The sequence below is a fragment of the Paralichthys olivaceus genome, chromosome 14 (genome assembly GCF_024713975.1).
Source record: "Paralichthys olivaceus isolate ysfri-2021 chromosome 14, ASM2471397v2, whole genome shotgun sequence".
In the NCBI taxonomy this organism is placed as follows: Eukaryota; Metazoa; Chordata; class Actinopteri; order Pleuronectiformes; family Paralichthyidae; genus Paralichthys; species Paralichthys olivaceus.
Window position 1 is genome coordinate 18,199,733 of NC_091106.1, and position 26,207 is coordinate 18,225,939.

The window sequence follows — 26,207 nt, forward strand, 5'->3', positions numbered from 1 at the left end:
GTGATAAATTGGGCTAATGGCTTTGACACACGTGGTCACATAGCTGTTGTCCCTACACTACCAGCGCTTATCTCCTCAGGCTCTCTAACCCGCCTGACACCACTGCATCAGCCAAGGTTTCTCTGGAGTCGCAGCTCTTACGATACATTGACTGACCACTCACACCATCCCAGTGTTTTCATGGTGACTTCTGGAGACCCGAACCACACATTTAGAAAGTTTTCGACTAATTCAAAATGTAAAACCAAAACAACAACTACTCCAGACAGAGACCTGAATCATCAGGAGCCATATTCAAGGGTATCTTAACATTAACAGTCCTGTCATATGACACCAAAGCTGTGACACGATACTCTAGACTAGCGAAACAGGGTCCTGACTGAAGGGTGGGGTAGGACATATTGTATGAATTCTGATCTGTGTTACAAACGTCATCAACGCACCCACCCGCTCCATCTTCATCTTCATGATAATATCCTGCTGTATTCTCACATGGGTTTTTTAATGGGGGTGGGGGGGCTGGCAGATGACATTTGCATTCTCACATTTAGCCCCCCCGGATGATTTCAGGAGATTATGCAGAGTTCAGTGTTTTTTCTGAAAAGAGTTTCCTCTCGAAATCTTCTCACAAAAGTGCAGCGACTTTTATTTAAACTGAAACTTTTACGACAACAACTAAAGTAAGAAAAGAGGCCGGTTTGGCCTTTTTGTTATTGATAACATCTACAACTACATGAATGAACATGACGTGTACTTAAAATTGACAGGGGCCACCCCTTGCCTGAATTTGTCCTGCTGGCAAACTTGTTGATCTAACTGGAGCTTTATTTTTAGAATTTTGTCCTGACACATTCAGTTTGTGAATAGAGCGCCTTGTATCCAGGTATCCGGTGTCTTGCAGTAGCTGATTGCTGCCAAAACCAAAACTGTGAGAGTCAATGGCTCCACAGGAGTGTAAGCACTACTCCGCAGGGTAATGAACTCAGTCAATTTCTGTGCAGAGAGCACATCTACCATGAAATTTGTGAATGAAACAACTAACCCTGGATCAAAATAGAAGCCCACTTCTTCTCATTAGGAGGGGGGGAGCTTCTGAGGGAAGGTAGAGGGAGCTGAATGGCAGAATTAATGCTGGAAAGAATACCTGCTGTGAGAGGAGTGAAGACAAAGTGGAGAAAAACAGCAGGACCTGGGCTCTAGGATGAAAACTGTGAGGTAGAATCACGACACAAATGAGTGAAATAGCTTTTTCTTTTTTTCTCCAGCACAGGGTCACTTCTCTCTTTTACCACCGAGCAACAGCCCAGCACATTTCAAACCTCACCAGAGGGTCCCTCACAGCAGGGGTCAAAGGCGCGGCCTCACCTCCCTCGCTGCATGAATAGTCGGGATCGTGTTGCTTGACCTTTTCCAATGTTCACTGCACTTATGTTGTTTTTACTGTGCAATCATTTGCTCACATTTACACTTAACTGTGCTGTAGCTTTCTGTCCTTTTCTTCTACAGTTTACTCTTCTGTCCAGTGATAAATACCTTTATTGATTAATGATTAAAAAAAAAGAAGAATAAAGAAACACTGTGGGATGATGTGGTAGGAAAAAAATAAAGAATCTATCATTATTATCTATACTTGTCTTGAAAGTGCATTTCTAGGGAAATAACATATAATTCAGCCTCTTCAGGTCTGAAAAGATTATTTAAATGAAAGATGTGGGAAGTTCAGAGAAGAGAATCTCTGGTATTTCTTTTCATCTACCACTACGATGTCATTGTGTTGAATAAACTCCTCCTTACACATTTCAACAAGATATTTTTCATTGACACATGGTGAGAGGCTTATTAGGCAGGTCAGGCAGATAACATGAGTCCAAAGCTACAATTAGACACGCTCTGCACACTGCAACATGTGTATGAGGATGCTATGGATTAGTGTAGTTAAGCCCTCAGTGCTTTGCTCATACTACACCCATGATGAGAAAGCTCTGCTGGAGATGCTGCATAAAGAGGCTCATGAGCTCCAACATCCACCACAGCATCGACCTGAATCCTCAGTGTCCGAGTTTTCCCCTGGGGGGCAAGTTATTATCATCACTACTCATTCTCTGCAGAGGTCGAAGTATGGTTGCTGTGGGTCACAGCCTGTGATAACAAATAACTGCTCAGAGCTGCAAATAATATATATTTACTGATAGCATTGGAAATCATTTTGTCCATAAAATTGTTTTAAATTATTATTATTTATTATCGATGATCAATTTCAAATGAGTAGAAAATAGTGGCAATCAGCAGAACAGATACCTCCACCATCAAGCTCCATGAATTATTCTCTGAGAAAACAACATTAATATTGAAAAACACAAAATAAAGGAACGTGAAAATAAAAATCCTGGATCTGCCCCGCGATTATGGATTTTAAGTTTCTTGCTTGTAGTTTTTGCGTTATCCTACTGATTGATAGACATACAAATGCAGACCTTAGCGTAATATATTTGCAATATTATTATAATATATAAATGATAAATAAAAGAAAGATTTTATTACCTTCACTTGATAAAATACTTTAGACATTAATTTAACTGCTGATCAACATCATATTAGAATCATCTTCTGTTTTATTTTCTGGCGACCTATTTTTTACAGTATTTGCTGCACATCATATTACAGCCAAATACACAAAGAACTTGCAGGATATCTAAATACTTAATTTTAAAATGATACTTAACAAGTCCTTCAAGTTGGAGTGTTTGCTCCCCAATCTGCCGCAGTCTCGCTCTTGTGGAAGTTGCAGAAACCTGGTGTCTGGTTTCAAGGATGCTTTAGCAGAGGAGATGCAGATGTTTGATAACCTGAGGGCATAAATGAGGGACCTCTAGACGGAGAGTGGTTTCTCTAATCACCACGTCACAGCGCATACAGTCTCCAAAAAGCTGTTTTATAGAAGAGACTGGGAAGAAAGGGGAAGGGTGGCAGCTTCACCTCTACCTGTTGGGTGATGATGTGGGAGAAAGGTGAGGAGAGATTAGTGACCCCTTCTAACACATTATATTTAACAGATTATACAAGCGTCTGGTGAAAGAAGGCGGAGATGACTTATTATGCAGCAACCTGGGAATTCACCCTGTTTGACTGTGTGATCATATCTCCATCGCTTGAAGGTAAGCTAATCAGAAAAAAAAACAGCCTATGAAGCTGAGCAGTGAGTCACACACTGTCACACTCCCCCATATCCATTATAAAACAAAGGAAAGATATTGGGTCATGTTTCTGTAAAGCTTACATAAACGCCTTTGCCACAACAATTTTTTTGTTTCACAACACGATGTCTAAGAGAAACAGAAAGGACAACAGCTCCATACGATCCGTAAACATGTGAGCAATAATGGATGTTTCCTTACACATTGGTTCGTCATTTGTTCTCCGCCTGTTGTCCTGAATTTTGATGCCTGACACCCACTGTGCTGGTTATTGTTAAACTTTCTGCCTCCAAGCGCTTCATTGAAAAGCATCTGTGAAAATCATTATTCATCTCAAAATGAATACCATAGATAATGGTGACAGAACAATCCTGATTGAACATTGTGTTGTGTACTTGGAATAAAAGGAAAGCTGCATATTGCAATAACAAGGTGCTGTTCTTTTATGGTGAGTGTGCAACAATAGATGGAATCGTTTTAAGTATTTTTTAATTCCAAATTGGTACTTTTAAAACAGTATGAGAACGGATACTTCCAAAATAAGAACTGCTTCCTTATTGAAGTCGAAATTTAACATGAACTGTTAGTTTATAGCCTATACTTGCATGTAAATATGCAAATATAAATTAGTGCAAGACTTTCAACAAAGTTAACTGGACACATGCAATGATGTTTATGTTGGCTGTAAGCATGGTAACTATTTCAGTACAAAGCTCAGGCGGTGAAATGAGGCACCAAAACCTGTGCTGGGATTCGGTCCTTTAGGATTTCAGTGCACATCCCTGTCAGTGAGTGGTGGGAGATTTGCAGCACCGTCTGCTTAAATGGAGAAATAAACAGTGGTGCTGTGCTTTTTAGGGCCCTTCAGTGTCTGACCTTGAAGAGCTCCTGCCGGAGCAGAGAGGTGTGCCAGGGAGGGCTCTAATCAGCCTGTGACAAATCAGCCTCTTCTCCAGCTTGTTTTTCATTTGGATAATGCAAGCCTCCTCTCCTAAGTGATAAAACAACCTCTGTCGAGTGGTCTTTACACAGCCAGATTAAATGTGATCACCTTGCCAACATGCCCTGGAAGATTGCCATGATTAACAGGCAAAAGAGAATAATGATAATCATATGCAGGATAATAGCCCGTACCAAATGGCTGCATGATCTGTACATAAATCACAACCCATTTCCCACCCTAAAGGACACAGGTTTACCCTTTGGCTGGATTTCCTGATTTTAAAACCCATATGTGACCTAGATCTGAGTATTTCACCACACACATAAAATATACATACCACTTAAACTAAATCTGTGTAAAAATGTGTTATAAAATTCTGTTTTCCATGCAAATTCATCCTTTTTATTCTAAAGATGCTGCAAACTGCAAACCAAACAAGACTGAGACCTCATGAATGTTATGTGGTAAATAACCTTGGGGCGAATATTTGCTGGGTTTCAAACAACACAGTAATAACTACATGAGAGTGGCTGATGCCTCGTCAAACAGCTTCAGTGTGTACAATGTACTTTAAAAGCATACATTACTGTGTGTGTTTGTGTGCAAGAAGCTGGGACTGGTAAATTTCATCAAGCTCAATTCTGAGTATTGCCTATATAAATGCCTAAGCACATCAGACAAGCTTAAGGCACACCCCAGTACTTTATTCTCCTCTGCAGGCAGAGGGGGTTTATTAACACCGGCTCTATATCCACAACCTCAAATAAAAACTGCTGAAAACTGGCAGCATCCCACGAATCAGAGGGAGTTCATCTACAGAGTAAAACAGTGTGAAATTAATTAGCATCAACTCAATTTGAGATCTATATGATACGAGCTAGCATCCAGGTAAGACCTCAGACAGGCATTCAGCATTACCCACAACCCCCAGGGAAATTGACTCCAGAACTAATCCATACGAGTTGAGGGAGTTACATGATGAGAGAAAATGCAGAAAGATTATTTGACAGAGGGGAGAAAACACAAGACACACACACACACACACACACACACACACACACACACAGCCAGAGAGAGAGAGAAACAAGTAATGACAAAACAAGTGGAACTGGAGCTTTACATTTCCTCTGTAATGAGACTGCCTCCTGAGACGACACGTGGGCAAAGGGAAAGAAAATGTCGAATAAACATGAAATAAAATAAAAAAAAGACAAGAGAAGTTAAGCACGCGGGTCAACGGCGTTCAGCGGTGTAGACGCAGGATGGCAAATAAATTGCAGCCTCAGTGGGCTGCTGCCCGCTCACTTTGTGGCGTACATGTGAAAATCAAAAGGCGCTGCCAGAAAAACTCTCCACTTTCAAGTTGCTGAAGGGAAAAGTCATTCTCCCCTTTGAGACACAATTACCATGTGTAATGGAAAGGTCATGTTCGTCAGGTTATATCCTGTTTGTAATAGAGCATGTGAGGTAAATACCAAATTCTGTAGAAGGCTGAGCCTGAGTGATTGTGATGATTGGATGTGAGACGCTGACGCTGCGTCACTGTGCACCTCTGCTTTGTTTCTATCAGGACAAACTTTATTTGTATGTTGACAGTGTACTTACACACAGAGCCACGATAGAGACATGGACAACAAGTTTAATCAAAGACAAGCAAACAGCTTTTGTGTGCTGTTAGGTGAGTGTGAAATGCATATTGTTTTGCCTTCAGTCTGGCAGTTTTATATATATATATATATATATATATTTAGACAAAATACTAGTAACAGTAAATGACATTGGTGACATGACCAACAGGAGGAAGTAATAAAACTTGCATTAAGAAAACCTTTAGATTCTATTTTATGGCGGCTAAATAAATACAGGCTTTACATTATAGCTTGTTCTGTTTCTCATGGCGAGAGCTATCCATTCTGCTTTATTTGTAAACAGTAGATGTTAAGTTGCTATATTGATTATCTCAGTTCTCTAACGGGATGATAATATTGTGTATCATGTATCTATTTCAGCTAATGTGTGGTTATGTCTCAGTTACTGTCGTTGTTATTGTTTAGTCTTATTGTGATGATGAAAGTCATATTTTATGTGTTAAGCATTGTCAATATGTGGAGGTCCTAATGTTACAGAAGCCAATGGCGAGGTAAACTGCAGGGTTGTCTGTTCAGTACAAATGCATGGTAATGAAAATAAATTATATAGATTGTCATAAACAGTGAATATAAAGGTGATTTAAAGCATAAAGTTTTTAAATAAATACTGTAAACTGATGAATGGTTTCTCCACAGGTTTAAATTGAATAGTAGATATTATTATGAGCGTTGACAGCTGTAAGGCTTCATTTATTTCTATTACAGTAAAAAATAATTGGATCATAAAAGCACTTAATTACAGAACAGTGCTGTTCAATGTGAGTGAAAACCTGTCAGTGGTAGGCTATAATCTCACCCTGAAATATCCTGTACAGTGTGTGGTGAGGAGGAACTTCAAGGGATCGTTATTAATCATGACCTGCGTTGCGATGATTTCAGCTGACTGGCGAGAAAGACGTCTCTTTCTGTGATCATCAGGGGCAGGAGCCGTAAATTCGTCCAGAGACTTGACGTCTGTGAGCGACTTAACGAAATAATAGTCACATTCAAACAGCGCGGCCAAAAAAAGTTGTTCAAACGCCTCCGACTTCATCACAGGACGAGTCCAGGAATGAGACCAGAGTTTGTGCAACATCCAACGAGGACAAGAAAGCATCCTGCGAAGAAGAGCAGGACGTAACTCCTTCCGACTCCCCTCGATGCTCTGCTGCTCCCCAGTGCACTGAGGCCTGCACATTAACTTACTTCCTCTGTGAAGAACAAATGCAGGGTGCATTCATGAGGTGAAATCCTCAGGCACAGAAAGTAGATAAAAGTAGAGCTTCCTCACTCGGCAGCTGCTGATAACAGTTTAAGTGTATCAGTTAAAAGTAAGCCAGGAATATAAAATAATTGGTTAATAATAATAATAGTTGGGTCAGTAGTATCCACTGGATTATCAACAGATAATACTGTAACTGTGACACATTCACACACATGCTTGTAGTTTTATCTTAGTGAGGACGCAATAATACATTCCTGAGCCCCTTACTCCTCCAACCTTGAATATCACAGCTAAATGCCTCTTTCCCTAATTATGAATTCAACAGGGATTTTTAAGCAGTTTTCTACAATTAACAAAACAATATAACAAACATTTTAAAAACCAAAACATAGGGGAGCCCCCATTCCAACAAACACTGTTAATTTGATAATAATGTAAACAATACGGAGCTCATCATGTGGATAAAGCCAGAGACACTATGCTTGTAAGAGCATAATATTTTGGAATACAAGGAGACACGCACTCCATTGGTGAGACATTTTTTACAACATGGGATTCTGTCCAAGTCACTGGAGACAAACCCAAGATGGAAAGTGGCCCAGAGGACAAGAGCTGAGAGAGTGTGGAGGGCCAAACTCAATACAGTTCATCCAAGAGGCCTAAATGAGAGGTGACCCAGCCTCAGTGGAGGAGAATGAGTGCAATAAATTGTACCACTCTAAAACCAGCTCTTTGAGGTTGTGAGGTCTGGCACGTCCACACTTTTCTAAAATGTCCTCTCTCCATAAGAGTGTGGGCAAAAAACTTTGTTTAGAGTAGAGGGAGATTATAGTTATAGGTATCTTAACTTCTAACAGGAGGGGTTGCTCATTTGTTTCTGAAGCTTTACATCTCATTTTGTTGAAATCCTCTTTAGGTCCTTTAGGTGACGTTGTCTGTGGCCCTCACAGGACAGTCTGTCACCAGAGGCCTCAGTGAGAGAGACGTTCACCTCTGAAGCAGAGACAGAAGCCAGAAGTTCACATCCATGTGTTTTTGAAGTTTGAAAAGAGGGCCAATGAGAGGGGTTGGGATGTTTCGGTTGCAATTTCATTAAGTGTAGCCTGCTCTTGTTGTCTTTTCCAGGATTACCAACCCTGGCTTTAATTAGCGTTAGGTACACTTCATTGTCCCATGTCACTTGTACGTACTTTGCTAAGGTTCAGGAGGGATCATGGTTATGAGAAACAGAAATGGCATTCATGAACTCATCCAAGTCTCACAGATAATGCAATTTGTAATTCAGGAGAACAAACCAACAATGTATTTTGTTTGTAGTTTGTGGCTAAATGAATAAATCAGACTGATGAATGAGCTGTGTGCCGCTGCAGCACATTACACAAGACCAAATATTTCAAATGTAAAAGACAAACTTAAATACCAAGCTTTTCTTCTTTTGGATAATCTACTTTCTTCCCAGTGACATGATACTTTGTGTAAATTGCAAGGACAACCTTTCATTGAACCAGCATCTATAAGATGTAGCCTTATGCAACAGGTGTCCTCTTTTTCTCCAAGCTGGGAATAAATAATGTGGTAGCACAGCTTCTCAAAACATTTGAAATTATTCTTCTACCACAAAGGGATGGATGACCTGAAGAAGCCAAACAAACAAGTCTAGTTTACAGCTGCAACCTCACAATCAAACTACACCTAATTTTGTGGCTAATTAGCAGTGTGCTGAACGTAAAGCCAAAACAAAAACAGATCCTTCTCGTCAGCAATGCTGACAAAGACAAATCCAAACCAACTGACCTGGTTCTGTTTCTGCTTTTATAGACAAGGCTGCATCCTCACAAAAAAAAAAAAAACACTGCTTCACTGTTTGAAGCAAAAGAATCATTAAAGCAGCTACATATGCCACTGAATCATCATCACAGCTTCAGGTATAACAAGGATAGTTTACCATCATTAATAACAGACACTTTTGGAATTTATAATGTGATAACAAGATTATGATATGTTTCCCAAAAACTCAATTAATAATGAAAATAAATGATTGTCCAGCCCTAATAGAAATGAGTGTGCAGTGAAATTGAAAAGCACAGCACCATAATACAGAAGTTTATATAAAATGATGACTTGTGAGAAGACACTGCACATCAATTATTGAGGTATATTTCTCCCAGCACCTTATTTATCGAGTTCATGTTACATTCAATACACACCTCTTAAAACCAAGGCCCGTTGGAAAATAATAATCAAACCTGATCAATAATCAATGCTGGCCAGCCCAGGGTCAGAGAGCATCAGATGAAACACACATCCCTCGCGCTGTATTTCTGTTTCCCCCCCTTTTTTTTAAGCCCAACATTGATCATAAGCTAAACCAGTGCCAGGTGTAATCCATTTCTGCTGAGAGCAGCAGCTACAAAGTTTTAAAGCCCTTTTCCTCTTCTGCAAAACAGCAGCTGGATAAACTCTGCACATATACCGCAAAGAGCTGACATTAAAAAGCAATACAAGAAGCTGAGTTATACTTTGTTGGATTGGAAAGGGTAAGAACAGCAATGGAATGGGCTCGGTTAAAAGGAGTTCAAAAGCTAAAATGGCACGGACAGCGCGAAAGGCGAGGATTTGAAAGGCATTACAGGACTATCGAGATTATTGATGACACATTTCAAGAGTCTTTCCTATTGAGAGCCTGCGCTCCGATAGGGGGAACACATAATCAGAGATTTACACTGTTTAAGGAAATACCCTAAAAGCTGTGAGCCTGGGCCTCACTGGGATGACAGTGAGCCTTTTGCAAAGCACAGATGCACACAGCAACACACAGCCAAACACATTAATGAACACAAACAGTGGCGTGATCCTGATCTGGCTCATAACAAAAGCTGCTATTAGCCCCTTAACAACTGGAGTTGATTCAAGACAGTGATTTTCAACCTAAAAAAAAATATCAAAATCCCTTCCAAATGTTTTCAAATTGTGAGAGCAGCTTGTCTCAGGCATTTCTGATGGTAAAACCTATACAGCCAAACAATAAACTATCACAATCTGCCACGAGATCTATTAAACATGGATAATGTGTTGAATTTAGAAAGTGGGCTCAGAGGGGAAAAGGCTTTTGGCCTGTGGGGTTGAGGTCAACTCTTTTCCTGGTCAAATCACATTAATAATGTTCATGTGAAGCTCCAAAAATCCGACTGGCAGTAAAAACAAATTCAGCTTAAGTTCAAAATCCACTTGACTAAACACAAAACCAAGACAGATGTGGAGTCTCAACAGATTTGAATGAAGTACCAAACCAATGTTAGCCAGGCCTTTAAAATAGTGAAATGGAAAGACAGCACATAAATGCAACACAATAATTCCATCGCCACTTTATCCCTGGAGAACGAACCAAAGCAAAGGAAATCCCATCAAACACAACCGTGTAGCAATTTTGACTTTCAGTCTGATGTATTTTCTCTTCTCTGGGCTCAGAAGGGAAAATGACCAAGCTCGGTCATTACCGCCTGCTCGCTGTCTGTTGCACGACAAGGAAGGAAGGTGAACACTCCTGCAGCTAATCCCTGATCCCATCTCTGCTTCCTACATGACGCAGGATCACATTCAATCAAGCATTCTCAAGAACAGAGTGGCTAATTGAGGCTGCTGCTAAGCACACGTCCATTATGACAAACAGAAAATATATTCCCTCTAGAGTTGGCACATCAGCATTTAAACATCCCTGTCAAGAGACTGATTTCATCATGAGGTTATTGAGATATGGAGAGGGAAAATAAAACCACTCTCACTCTCCCACAGATATTAAAAACGATAAGGCTGCTCTTGCTCTCTCGTGCATGTGCCTTGATTTTTGCAACGCATTTCCATTCGTATCTCTGGCTCCACTTCCTTTTCTTTGGTAACAGGTGGACGGGGAAAAATTGTTCTCTGGAGAGGGGAGCTGTTGCCATATCAACCAATGCATTGGATCAAGGCATTAGATTACTCACACCAAGTGCTATATGTGTGCCATTTTGACCATGGAGCAGAGTGGAGATTGGTCATAGTCTTGTTCCGGGGTGAGAACTATATACGCTCAACCTCATTACTATGTAAGACTTTGCACTGTAATTTTCTAGATACATGGTTGTGATCCAGTCTGAGGAGCAGCAGCAGCCTCAGTTGTTAATTCTGTTGGGGCCTGTGTTTGGGAAGTTCAGTGGTTTGTATGTACAAAAAATAGCCTTACAGCTGCTTTAAGAGTATTATAACAAGAATATAAAATTGTCCTCCCTTTTCTTAACATATTTTGGGATGTTTTTGCATTTAATGAAAGAACAATTTAAGTATTAAATAGGGAGAGAGAGTGGGCAAGGCATGCAGCAAACGGCAGGGTCAGAATCAAACCTGCAACCACGGTAGAGGGCCCAAGGCTCCATGTATGGGACGCCCACTATACTCGCCCCAGAATGCTTGTTGTTTCATAGACATTAACTGATCTACAGTTCCGCAGTACTCCTGAGCAGAGTGGACATCAAATAAGCAGAAGTCTCCCTTTAATATATCAGTGTACCATCAAAAAGGAAATAAAGAGGTAAAATGTTTGCTTAATGTCACTTTATAAATAAAGAAAAGGGAAAGACAGTTGCCAGCTATCAATAGTTATGATATCAATGAAATGAGCGTTGGGTTTCAACCATAACCTGTAACCCTCAACCTTTTACCTAAGCCTAACCCTAATGTCTGAAATAAGAATCCTGGGGGTCCAAACTGTATTTGGTCTTGAGATGATGAGAAGCAATATAGGCTGCCGCCATCTTTACATATCCAGTGTGAAATAGAAGAAACTCTTATCATGTATTTGACAACAGCCATATATTGCACAGTTATATTAACATATTGTCATGGAGGGTTTGAAGAAATGCAATTCCATTAACATGTCAGTGCAGAGACAGCAAATAAACCTGTCGGTTTAACATTTACATCCACGTCCTAAATACAAACACAGACTCATACGCACAGTGAACTCTCACCAAACACGTACATGCCTCTGACAAAAGCCCAGCACAGTGCTGGAGTAAATGCAACTGTGTCCAGATTCCATTTCTGTGCTGTTAAAAGGAAGCTTTGTTATGGCAGTGAGTGGCCCTGCAGTGAGTCAGTGAGGGACAACTATTCAATGGGGAGAAGCCTCATTTTTCGAACCGCTGTTCCCGGGTGCGTGGCCTGCCAGAGTGTTGCTAGGAGGAAGCTGGCACTGCCAGAAATGATGACATCGCCATGATAGACATCCTCCATGCTGTCCAAGAGAAAAGGGAAAGATATGAGAGACGATCTGCTACGTCCTCCTCCGCTCCTCTTTACCGCCATCTCCCCTGCAGGCGATCTGCTTCTCTTCTCTTCCTACTCATCCCTTTTGTGTATTTTCATGGTGGCTTTCAAGCATCTTTTTTTCTGATTGTGATATTGCTCTTGTGAAAGAGAGGCTTCTACACACTGAACTTTTTTTGTGTGTGTGTTCCCTGTGTTTGACCTCATGAGAATGCGGCTCTTCTGAGCAGTTCATTCATTATTTTTCTCTCGTTGCCCAGGACACAGTATTTGCTACTGTGCCAGTGGAGAAGGTTCTGACAACTAAGGCCTTAACTGGCTGAGAATCACTAGAGCCAATCTTGTTGTTGCCCAAGGGTGGGTTGGTGGTTTGTTTGTGTGTGTGTGTATCTTTGTCTAATTTCTACCTGAGCTGAGTCTAAGACACCCTGTAACTAAGGGCACCACAGCTAAAGGCCAACCACATCGTTGTTTGGAAACTATGAGCATCTTTTCTCGGTTCTATCTGCAAAATGACTGCATTTGAATATTTGCAAATGAGAAATCTGCTGCAGTTTGATCTGCTTTGATTATTTAAAAGCTAATTTGCACCAAAAAAATATTATGCTTAGGATATTACTCTATTCCAAGAGCCATCCAGAGAATTGGGACACGGCTCAAGTATATATATGAAATTCATATAACGAATTAAATGCATTATGTAATTCCCTTATGTGGGGAGTGTGGGCATAAGCTTATGATATTTAAAGCCACTTGTGATGTGCCTTCCCATTCTGGTCTCATATATTAAATGTATGCAGTTATCTAAGGGACCAACCCTGACCAGCCAGTCACATTCTGATGATTGAATCCCTTCTGAGGATGAAATTAAGAAGGCTCTTTGCTCTGCGTGGAATCTATCATAGAGTTAATTTAAGCCAGCATGGGGTCAGTGTCTGTATTTGCAAGTCGAGTAGGACCACTCTTGGGGATGAACCTGATCAATTCTAATTAAGATTATAGCACGGGTAAAAAAATGTAATGGTTAATAAAGTTTGAAATTTCAAAATGTTCTTATGGTGTTCAGGAGAAGATAATTCAAGAGGATAATTGTGATGGTTGCTCAGTTTCCAAAGACTGGATGGATGGATGGATGATAAGAAACATTTTCTCTGTCTCTATACCTCATAGTACTAAGAAGACCCCTGAAACAACTCCAAAAAAAGAGGTCAGACTAGGTTTTCCCATTTTGCTGGAAGTCTGTGCATGTCTATCTGGACTTCTAAACATAAACTGGCACTAATGTTTGTTGGAGCATAGCACCGGACTGGAGGCTTGACTTCTGGCAGTTGAACCTGGGTCACAGCAGCAGTGTTTTCGTATTTTAAGACACACGGTAACATGCAAACAGAGCTTGTCAACGTTCAAGGCAAGACAAACAAAGATGCTCCATACCTGCTCGATAGGTGAGAGACTCCCAGACACGCAAATCAATTACATACGCAGTAAACGTTCTGACATGTACACTGTAATTATTTACACAGTCTTGAATGCCTTTTAATCCTTGGAGAGAAAAGTAAACAGACGGTGATTAAAGAACAGCAGAAAGGTGTAGCTGCAAAGAGCTTGGGAAACATGTTGCATCTGAGGCAAACAAAATGACTGTGTGTCTCAGAGTGACATAATAATGTTGGATGATGAACCTGCTCTGTCTCATCCAAGTGAAATAATGAATCACTCACACTGCCCTGGGTTTATAAAGGCTTAAAGATTCAAACAGTGCATAAACACTGCTCTCTTCATCACCTCGTTCTCTGAGTAAAGCGATTCCCCTTAACCTGTTTAACCGACACGCAGGTGAAAAGGAAAAAGTAAATTGCCCAGTTGGAAGTCTTCACATCTGCTCAAAATATGTTTTTCAAAGTTGTGGACCCAGGTTCACGCTTTAGGAAGAAAATCAACAACCAAATAATCTGCTCAAATAGTGAGAACATTTGCTTTTCCAGGAAAAACAATAAGATAGCAAGTAAATAAAGTCAATATGAGGGCATGACACCTGAGTCCTGACCAAGAGCAATGATGCTACAATGACAACGACTAATTTTCCAGTTCAGGGTTTTGCGCACTGACTCGAGCGTCTCCAAACTTCGATTAAACAGGTGAACAGCTCTTTGTGCTGCAGCGGTCGATTTATTTTTTATCTGCACATTTGAGCCACACTAGAAGCGTGACTGTTGTTTGTCAGTTCCCACCACTTGTGCCTGTATAAAGTATCTCAGTATGTCAACTGTCAGATGGATTATCATGAAATCTTTAGTAAAACGTCTCAACAAATTTTGTGCGGATTGCTATGAGGAAAAAAAAGAAGCTGCCTGTCAAGTCACTGTATGTTCAACTCATGATAATCAGCTTTAAGTGCCTTTAACGTCACCTCGGGGCCATGAAATAACAAAGAACATAAAGAACCTGGGTTCTATCACAGATCAGTGCTGCACTGTCAGTGCACTGTTGAGTGCCTCTGTGGCTTCAGCTGACAGCACGAGTGGTCGGCACAATGGACCCGAACACCGGCCACTTCTGCATAGAGAGATGTTTGTCATCAGAGGTGCACACTAGTTTTTTTACAGCCTTTATTGTTCATGCAGAAAAAAGGGCTCTATAAATACCGTCTTTCTTGGTGGTTAATATGTTGATCATGTGGTGTTGTGATGTTTGTGTTGAATGAGGCCATGTCTTGTGATTAGAAGCTCTTTACATTGAGATAACAAAAGGACAAAGAGATTGAATTAGGTCTGTGGTGCAGGATTTCAACAACATGTTATGTTTACAACCCAGAGATGACAACCTGCTTTAATAGAACCTACATAGATCTCCTTTACTTGCTGAAAGGTTGGCCCTGATGTTGATGTATTTGAAAACATGACAACCTGTGACCTACTTAATGCTGAAATATGTCATCAACACATTTTTAGAAACAATAACAAATCAATTATTCATCAGGGACTTGAGTTTTTTTTCTCCTTCTAATTAGCTTCAGAAGTGTTTCTCTACATTTTCAGGCAAAAACAGGTTAAACATCTGATTAAAGAAGAGAAAAGTTTTCTCTCAGCTGTGATGAGATCTGTTCAAATGGAAAACAGTCGATGAATGAGCACGGAAATGAGTCAAAGAATCAAACAAGCCACAGTATCAGTACAGTATGAGCAGAGCGATCGTGCTCCCGCCTGAGATGATTTTCACTGTAGCGGAAAAGTCTTATTCATCAGGAAAAACAGTTTGAAGTACAATAATAATAGGATGCGTATTTGACCCAGTTTTCAATGATGCTTGTATGTTTTGCATCCCAAACTCATGAGGTTCAAGCTGGGTTTTGATTTCACTCAGACGGCACTCACACACTAGCTCAGTCTCATCTCTGGATAAGATCCATGTTGCCTGTGCATCAGAGTCGACCATGGAGAAACAGAGACTCGGTGAGAAGGCCGAGGAGGGATTCTTGTGACAGATGGTGCCACTCTGTGACCGGGTCTGTGGGCAGTAATGCAAACAGTGGCTCCCAAAAACATTTTGGCATGTTTTCATCAATGAGGCTAGTGAGCTGTTTGAAATGACTTTGCCCTGGTTGTCTTCCTGAGGCCAAAGAATTCACAGCCTCTTGTCTGTTTTATCTTTCCCCTGCTTCCCCCCTAATCTCCATCACCCCGCCTTCACTCTCTTGGTCTTCACTCTACTTCAACCCTCCAGCCGCAGTAGGACTCCTACTCTTCCCCTCACTTCCTTCATCTCTCTCCTCCCTCTCTGCAAAGACTGTGAAGTCGGAGATGGTCGCTCAGCACCTCTTCAGGCTGACTCCTGCTTAGTCTCTAATGGGATTTACATGAGGCCTGGTTTTCTGCTACTCGTCTTCCATCCGGGAATAAAGTCATCTTGCCGTCAATGGTGCAGGTGGTGGGTAGTAAATTATACACACTTCTGTCTGAGCTAGTAGAGCGAGTTATACCCTCTCATCTCCAAGCTATTATCACAACACCACTGCTCACCGAACGACTGTAACACTTGTCAGAAACAGAAAACACAAACTGTCATCTCAGCACATTATGCTGGTAACATGTGGAGATGCGATGTATTGCAGCGAGCAGAGGCCGAGGGCCTCATCAGCATCAATCTGATTGGACATAACGTCTCCTCTGGGCCTCTCTCTCTCTCTGTGTGTTTATGTGTCCAAGTCTCACTCTGTCTGTCTCGCTCTAACAGGTAGAGCAGTATTGATGGCCAATCCCCAGCGGTGGTTGGGGGCTGTTGGGGGTCGTGGTAAAACACCAACATCTGTCACAGTGTTCTCTGCAGCTCGTTATAAATCTGTCACAACGGAGAAGACAGGAACATGAATAAGACATGGGCCGAGAGACCCGTGATATGGAAAACATATGTTGCATGTCCACGTGTATGTAGAACAGGCAGCTCGGTGAGTTGTGTGTGACATGCATGCAGGTGTTTTTGTAATTTTTCCCCTCTTTAAGCCATTTATCAGACATCAGATGCCGCTGCTGTCATATCTAAAAATAAAATCAATGCAGGCGCTCAGTGTCTCTCAAACAGAGATTACAGAACCAGGCCGGGATACAACTGGCTGCCTGATGCCAGAGTCTGATGGCAGTAAAGGGTCCAAATAGTATTCTCTGATGCCAAATTTTAGAAAATCCTGCAACACTGGAAGAGCAAACAATCCAATATGAATCCAGATCTTTAGGTTCTTTGCCAATTATCACCTATCTGCTGTTAAAATGTGTGTTTCCCATTGTTTTACCTTCAGAGACTGATCACCACCATATCGCCAAGAAGCCATTAGTCTGCCTCATACACAGTGACCTCACAGCACATCCTCGATAAACACGCCGGTACGAGGAGCGATGAGGAGGCTTTGTAATCAGCCCTAAGCTGTCTGCCAGTGTGGCACCACTGGGAGTGATGAATACACAAAGGCACTAAGATGCAATGCAACTGCCACTCTTTCTAATTAGCGCTATACAGTAATTCTGTTTATATCACAGACGGAACATAACTTCCTCATTTCCTGAAAACCCGCAGCTCATTATTTATTTATCTATGTGTGCGACTCCGTTGAAAACTTCCTCTTCATGCTTCACAGCCAATCTGGCCACGTTTACTCAAATTAAAAAGATCCGCGCTCTCAGTGACATTTCACACACGGCCGATTATTCTTTTGAATGTAGATCAGACGTGGCATTTAAGTGAATTGATGTTGTTACTTTAAATTAATCAGAAGATCAGCGGACCGAGCTGACTCTGACTCCAAAGCAGTTATTGCTCTCCTGACTTTCAAGTTTAAACTTTTTCCCTTTTTTTCATAATTCATTCCCAGAAATGTCTCTGTGCTGCTTTCAAGAGCAGCCTGACAATGACCAGAAGAGACAACCGGTACAGATTGTGACTGTGTCACACAGGACTCCGACTGCAGGAGCGAGATCTGACAAAGTGGCTGTTCTTCTATTTTAAAATCATTAGTTTTCAGCTGAGCTGCTCTACAATCTTCCTGGGATCCCTCTGGCCACTGCAGAAGTAGCCCCTGCAGTTAAGTCACAGGTTTATTATTATTATCATTTTGAAATGGCTTAAAAGTGTCACTCTCTCCCCTCCTAATCAACCGCTTTCCTTAATAGAAGTTGTGTTGTTTTGTGCACTAGTGTATAAACCCAAGCAAGCACCTAAAGGTTAACCCTATGTGGCTGCTGTATAGTGGGCCTCACATTGTGAAGGGATTAAATGGTACAAGGTCTCTCCCTCTGCCGCAGCATCACTTAGCCGATTAAGGTACCAGCAGCCCTTTATACAGCCCATTGAGGAGCTTATGATGGATTAAAATAACCATTGGGTAATTAACAGGGGCTGGTAAAATGGCCTGATCATCCCCTCTCTGTGTTGAGCTGATCAGAGGAAAAAAACAAACAAATCCATTACCAAGATTTATGCAACATTATTAAATTCATGGGGACAATAATAGTGAAAGGGCTGCATTCCATCACGTTTAGAGCACATCTAGTAATGAGTTGTCATAAGCAGAGAATCAGACAGAGGATATTACATTACCCATTCCAACACTCGTGCAGGAATCATTATTTTCAATTTTTTCATTTTAGACTGTGCAACGGGGAAAGAAAGACAAAACAGAATTGCACTGCAGGTTACACAAAATCTATCTGCTGAAAGGCACAAAAAAATTCATTCCTCAGGACACAGGGTTAGAAGTAAATGGAATGTCCCTCGTAGTGCCATGTGTGAAGAAGTAGTCTCAGTGGGACTATTCTATTGCAATTACTGTACATTACAGGAAACTACTTCCACTGCCCATGGACTATTCCACCTACTTTGTTCTTAATGTAGATGTGGATGAAACCAGGGTTTTCCCACAATAATATGGAAAATGTATTAAAGGTCCAGTGTGTAACATTTACATGAAATATAAAATAATTCTCTTAATATTTTGACTAGTGTGTTTGATCTAAGTTGTGCAAATTGTTGTTGAATGGGTCCTTTATATTAACATCGGGTGCAGGTCCTCTCTACGGAGGCCGCCATTTTTTTACAGTAGCCCAAACTGGACAAATTAAAATCTTTTGAGTTTTTATGATAACTGAAGCTACCACAGCTTCTCTTTCATGTTTGCAAGGTTAGGCTGGGGTGCATGCAACATGCAACTTCACCACTACTAGTTTAATCTTTGAACTAATGATTATCTGCATAATCATTGCTAACTGTTTGTCAGGGGTTGTGATCTCTTCCTGTTTTCTGTTTTCATTTGGTCCACTCCAGAGGGATGGACGTGACGACATTCAGAGAGGATAAATTCTGTGTTTTTAATTTTGCACCACCAGCAGGTCAATCTTTTGTTTTGTGTGAAACATCTCCACAGCAACTGGGTGGATTTCAGAGAAAAAATAAAGATATTCAAGGTTTCTACTGATAAACAACTTAGTCAATTCTCTGACATTTTCATCAGGTGCAAACAAAAGATCAACGTTTTAATTAGTCCAATAATTTGGTTTAGGACCAAATACCTGTGAAACTAATGACATTCCCATTTCAAGCCCTTTGTGTTTAGTGCTAATCTACTGTTGATAATGCACCTTTCACACACAGGGTGTGTTTGGACTCTACAGAACCAACATTTTAAAATGAATTCTACAGTCACCAGGAAGCCAGAGCAGGGAGGTTTAAATGGATCTTAATATGTGAACATCTGTTGGATTATGTTAAGAGTTGAGAGAACATTTTGAACAGTTTGTAAATGGTGTAAAGAAGATTTATTAAGGCAGATAAAAACGAGAATTACAGTTGCACAATAACGAGATAAAAGCATTTATTAGCTACTTCATTTCTTGAATCAACAAACAAGTTTGGCTTCAGTCCTGAGCAGAGAGACACGTGATCAAGCCAGCATCTTAATGTGAGCATGAAACACAAAAGTCCTGTTAGCATTGTCATTGATAACATATTAGCATGTTGACATTTAGCTCCACACACTGCCTCACAGAGCTGCTGGCATGGACATATGCTCTTGTTTAAACTTACTGTGTTTGACAATACATCTGCACCAATGAAAACTTGACCTTTCTGGCTTTCTGTCATTTGTATTTTGGCCCATTTTCTCTTTTATTCAGGTGTTTCTATAAACTCCCAAATGTTGCATATACACTATAAGGTTCAGCCCCGTCCCTTCACAATCCTCTCACCTCTCGATATTGGAGCAATAGGGAAAATGCTTACAATTGGTAATTTATTCCAAGAGTCCCTGCTTGTGTCCTTTCAGCAACTGCAGCAAAAATAGGAAATAAAAAAAAATCAACCTTACGGGCAAAACTTTTCCTGAAATATGCATAGGTTTGGATTTACATAATCACACAACAAGGTGGAATCTTTTCTGTCACCTTCTCTCTTGAATAAAATGGAAGACAGAGGAGCTTATAGAAGCTTTGTATCAGTCTCAGAGGACAGATATCCACTTTCAAACCAAACAAGGGTCACAAATGAACAACGTGTAAAGTGATGTGTGAAGTTATACCTTGTGCTCTAAACTTTTATAAGGTTTTTTTACTGACTTTGCTAATGTTCCCTGTGACACCCAGCCTGTCCCTGCTGAGCAGTGAATGACTGTTAAGATTGATCATGATGGTTGGACATGCAGTTAAATGCCTTCCCCTTCAGAGAATTACGTATAGTAAAAAAAGAAACAGGATCTGGCTCCTTTTATAATTCTTGCCGCTGCCTCACCCATCTAAAGACCATAACTCCCATGATGAGCATGAGAGATGGATATTCTTCTGAGTATGTTTTTCCATTCTCCAGTAGCTGAAGCCTATAAACAGGACAGCATCTGCCAGTTGTGTGATCAGGCGGTTTATTCAGGCAGACATGAGCTGTCATCTTTGAACGATAAGAGCACGGGCGGACTGAAAAGTTTCTGTGTGACATCTTTGTGAATGTATGTTCCACCAGTGCAAGGGCAAACTGAACCAAATAAGGACAAACGTGACGCTGCACCCACTCCTCTCACTGGGCTCGCAAATTTTCCCCATCATCTCACCCTTATCTTAATTCTCCCTCTGCACTTCTTTTGTCCACTCATGTTTATTCAAGTCTTGATCATCGTTCTCTCCTTTTTTCCCCCCTCCACCTTACTCATGGTTATTCGTATCCTCATTGCTCTCCTCACCCTTAATCTCTTCTACAGCCTCTATATTCTCCTCCATCAACTCATCCTCATTCCCCTCACTCGCCCCCCAGCTCCTCCATGTTTGTGCCCACCCTCCGCTCCCCTCCCGCTTTGCCATGCAATGGGAAGGACCTGAGTGCCACTCACAGTGGGGCGGCAGCAAACAAAAGAGCAAAGCAAAAAGGTCACCTTACTTTCAAGTTGTCACTTAGCACTCACCACCCTGCCTATAGTGTCAAGAGCAAGAGTCAGGGGGCCACACATTGATCCTCATTTCATTGCCTGCACATTACCCTGCTCTCCACAATCCAAATGCCCACTAATCAGCCACTTTTGTGAATATGTGATTATTAGGAACCCGACTGTAAACAATAATTAAGCATGTTAAATGACACCCAATCAAGGGCGATGACAGGCAGTTCAATCAGAGGAAATGAGCTCGGAATCATTTCAGAAACCACCTCGGCAGTGACGAGCCCTTTCTTCACTGCTTTTCAATTCTTACAGCGTCAACATCTTCTGTAAGGCTATGATATTAAAATATACATATCGTGTAGGGGATTGTCAAACTCTAAGATTATTAGTCTGAGTTCGGTGAGTTTATTGTCCACCCGGTGTGTAGGTTTAATATGGATACGTTTCCCACAAGGTAAATGATTTGCTGGCAAGTCAGCTTAATGAATGCACTTGCGTCTCGAGCAAGAGTGAATGATACATTAGTCAGGTCATGCATGTGTTTAATATAGAAGTTTCAATCTTATCTCTGCAGCAGAAAGCTGGGAAATATTTTCTGTGTACATCAGTTTATTTAAAGAACCCGCCTTAAGTAATCTGCCGACATTGTGCAAAGGAAGATTCGCAGCATATCGTAGAACTATATAAATGTGTGTGTGAATGGGTGAATGGGGCTTGTATGGCAGTATGACAAGAAAAGTACAATATAAATACAATCCATTTACCATTTTACCATCTAAAGAGTAAACATGCATCCACACCAACGGGTTCTTCTCAGGGCCCACCCCTACCCCAGGTTTGCTTGAAATCATCAAACCACCAAACAGACACAGGTGAAAACATGACCTCATTGGGAGAAGTAATAATGATAATAAAAATAATCATAATAATCATAATAATAGTAACATTACTAAGCACAAAAGATAAATGAAACCGGATAATTATAGCAGAAGGCGGGGCTTATTATCATCTTTATGTGCCTGTCAGTGGCACCATGAACAGCAATGAGTCATCAAGGCCTTTGTGCAACAGGGGACAAAAGTACAGACTGGTAACCAAGAGCAGGGGACATAAACAGCCTTTGAAGGTCCCCGGGAACCTATCACAGTCCTAATGATTCTTTTCAGCAGAATCATTTTTAATCACTTTTTCCAGTCAACAGTGTGGGTCCACCTTCGACGACAGAGAGAGAGATAACCTTGACTAAAATAATTTCATTGCTAATTTCCTGCCTGTGTTGTGGAGGTGTGTGTAGCCTACATTCTGCACGATTACGGGGTATCCATGATGAGGCAGACAAAACATTTCAAGGAAAAACGCTGAGGGCTGATAAATGTGCACGAACAAGATTGCAGTGCTCATCCTTCAAACAGACAGAAAAGCCATAAATGTATTTTCTCTCCTGCCATTACGTAAGTAGCCTACTGGTGCTGGAATCACATTTTATCATCTTGGAATTATTTTGATTTCACATGTCCTTATAGCTGCTGTGCTCTAAAGCAATGCTTCCATCTAGCTTTTCAACCATAGAAGACACCTTGATTTGGTACAGCAGCGGCACACACACACAGCAGTTTCCCTCAGATGCACATGGATCATCATCAATGCCTTGCTCCATCACCCATCGCACTGAATGATCAACATATGAATGAACAACACCAGCTCAAGGAAAAATCAACGCAATGGAGGTGAAGACGACCACTCTCCTGACGTGCGAGTCATAATCAAATTTTTAAAAAAGAGCAGGGGCAGTTTATTGAGAAAATGATCCAGGGGGAGCCACGCTTACCTTCCTGCACAGCCTGGAAAGGGTTGTTAGGCTCGATAAGTTTCACAGAGTGGGTTATTTTCTCGCTCTGCAGAATGTCGTCGTTCAGACTCAGGTCTGAGATGGCAAGTTGGAAAATCTCATCATCCCTCACTGCGTTTTCCTCAAATATGGCACCTGTTGAATAAAATAATCGCAGGTTATTCCAGGGGGGTGGGGGAACTCGAGGGAGTGGAGTCCATGGGTTGGACGTGGAAGAGAGGTGATTGAGTCAAACGCTTTTGACGTTACATGCTTTTTAATGTGATTGACCAAACCCTGTCACAGTGATGTATGACTCGATGACAGCATGTGGAAGTTAGTCGTATCTGCTGCGGTTTATTCATCCAGAAAATTGCGCAATGTGTGCGTCTCCAGTGCGCCCTGGCAGCATTTCAGCACCGTGGAGAGCGACAGTGCCTGTTCACGCTGGATTATATAAAGAAACCAAAGTTCGAAATCAATGAAACGTTGACCAATACACAGCAAAGGCCTCGTGTGGGAGGCACACTGATGCTTGACTGTCTCCCCCCACCACCACTACCTCTCCCTTTTATCAAAATGGCATCAGCTGCTGTTGGGAGACGCACATATATCACGGGAAAAGGGTTTCAGGAAACGAGAGAGTACCCAAAACGTTATGCGGGACATAAGCCAATATTATCTGGATGGAGTCCCACTGCTGTATTAAGCTGGTGACTGAGCACCTGCTGCTTGCCAGACTGTTGCAGTAAACTGTAAAGCAGCAACAGCAGCAACAGCAGCAACGAGACGAAATTTGCTCATAGTGACATTGACATTTTTAACTCAGATTACAAACCCAGTCATTATAAGTGGCTACGTGACTGCGTGCGTGCGTAAAAAAGGCACCGCAGACCGAGGCGGTTATTCTATCTGTGTATCTATGTGCGTGTGCAGAGGGGAGCTCACATTTCAAAACTATAACAGGAAATCTGCTTGAGGACAGAGATCGGATCAGAGACCTGGGTGTCATGATGAGTTTAAAGCATCCCTGGATCATCTCCGGGGGTGAAAGGCAGCTCTGGTTTGAAGTTTCAGTACAAAGAGGCTCTATGCGTTTTGCATCTCTAAAACCAAACTCCACTGACATTCCCTCTGTCCGGTTATTGACATTGCAGTCACGTCCTGGTGAAAGTTGAGGCTTGTCGGCTACAGACAAGAGGTAGCTTAGTCTAAAAAAGCCTCAGGGTTTTGGGCCATTGGATCTTAATTTCGTCAAAGCTTCTCTGACACGGGCCCTCATGCGTAATGTGGTTTGAATACAGAATACTGGCAGTTTACAGGCCGAGGTATAAGGATTAGTTGTGAAGCAAACATGAATGCAGTGATCAGCAAAGTGGAATCCTGCGTAAACAGGTTGAAAAATAACTCATAGTGATACATGATAAGACAAGGTGAAGGTCTGAGGTAATGCCATTTACAAAACAGCAACTTTTAAACTCGCTCGAGAGTCGATGTGTTGCTTGAACACAGGATGCGAGCTGAATAGACTATTTATCCCGCCCTCTCGCCATAAACCCTGTGGAGAACGCAGTCTGCGCCGGCTGAGCTTTATTCCCGCACGTCCTGCCTTTCACACCTGTCTCATCCAAACTGCACGCTGATTCACCGGACGCTTACCAATATGTATGATGGAGTCCGCTCTGGCCGAATTGCATTGCAATATCCACAGGGAAAGGCAGATCAGCAGCAACTCCATCTCGGGATTTCAGCGAGGCGGCTCATCCAAGGTCCGCTCGGCTGTCCTGTACTGTCCAAATGGAGCACCAAAAAAAAAAGAAAAGAAAAAACAGAAGATGGTCAAAACCTAGTGCGTAACAGAAGCGCGTCCCTCCTCCTGGATGAGCAAAAACCGCATGAAACCCCACTGAAATGACCAGCTTTTTCCCTCCCTCTCTCTTTTTTAATGGACAAAAACAAGCCGACCACAGGAAGGTGGGCTCAAAAAGACGATGAGGAGGAACTGGACCCGAGATGAGACCGAAATAAGACAAGCAGCCCGGAGAGAGAGACCGGCGTTACCTCTCTCACTCTCACCTCTCTCCCTGCGCTCCGGCGTCTAAAGCATGGCAAGCAGCAAAAAATGCGGAGGAGGGACACCCCTCTAACTACACATGGAGAGACTCTCGCTCCTGCACACACACACACACACACACATACACACACACACACACACACACACACACACACACACACACACACGCACACACACACACACACACACACACACACACACACACACAAACAACGTACTCCTCAGTCCTGTCTCAATCACGTGACTGCAGAGCCTTCACGACTCTGCTGCTGTCCCGACAAGCCGGATAGAAATGATTTGGACTGTAGCCGGAGAAAGACGCACAGAGAGCCGACAACCAAACTAAATGATGGAAGGTTACCAAAAAAATATTCAGCCTTCTATTTGGAGGCTGAAAAGAAAATGACAAACGCTCACAAGCAAAAAAAATAAATCCCAACAAATGATCTGGCTGGAGGGATGAGGAGTGGACGGCGGTGTTTACTTTTTTTGGGGAGAAGTTGGCTTTTGCGCACACAGAAAGACTGTGGCACTTTTTTTCCACCGCTCTACTTCAGTGTAGACGACGGCGAACAGCAGCTGATGTGGCAGAGAGAAGGATTTACGCGCCGCGCTCCTGGAGGAGAGCTGATGGATGAGGGACGGACAGGAGCAGCCGTAGCGCCCGCATGGATGAGGCGCACGGCGCAAGAGCTGCACGGAGGAGCGCAACATCTGTTTTTTAACAAAACCAACATTGATTGTTGACGCCTTTCGCTTTTAACGCGGGATTATGTTCATTGTGGGCTAATTTCATTATCATGAGATATTTTGTAAAGGGTGCCATCGAGTCTCACTTCCACGCCTCACAGGCTCCAGCAATGTCAGTCGTGTGTCGAGCTGCGAAGAAGAGGAGGGCGACAGGAGTTTCTTGATGGGCATAATCTTACAATTAAAGGATATTTCTCGTGGCTGCAATAAAAACGGAAATATCTCTTAATTGTTTGGTTAAGTCCGTCAGAGGCGCAGTGAACAAACTTTCAGATGCACGGGCGGTGCACACATCCTCCACAGAGACGCATGAGAGAAGAGGCACCTGTGGAGCAGACAGCAGCTCCCTCATATCT

The 26,207-nt window shown here is 41.9% G+C and overlaps 1 protein-coding gene across 2 annotated transcripts in view; it reads right to left on the reverse strand.

The window, feature by feature from the left end:
• The window catches only part of grid1a (glutamate receptor, ionotropic, delta 1a), a 199,009-nt gene extending 173,634 nt beyond the window's left edge, over positions 1 to 25,375 (reverse strand). Inside the window, exons 1-2 of one of the 2 annotated variants that reach the window (XM_020090224.2) lie at positions 24,687 to 25,364; positions 23,028 to 23,183 (exon numbers count right to left, since the gene is read on the reverse strand). In XM_020090224.2, the coding sequence (XP_019945783.1) occupies positions 23,028 to 23,183; positions 24,687 to 24,765 (235 nt within the window). In that variant the 5' untranslated portion in view covers positions 24,766 to 25,364. Of the gene's footprint in view, positions 1 to 23,027; positions 23,184 to 24,686 lie in introns of both variants that reach the window. The other variant, XM_069538976.1, reaches the window with a different exon arrangement.
• Positions 25,376 to 26,207: the final 832 nt, after the last annotated feature.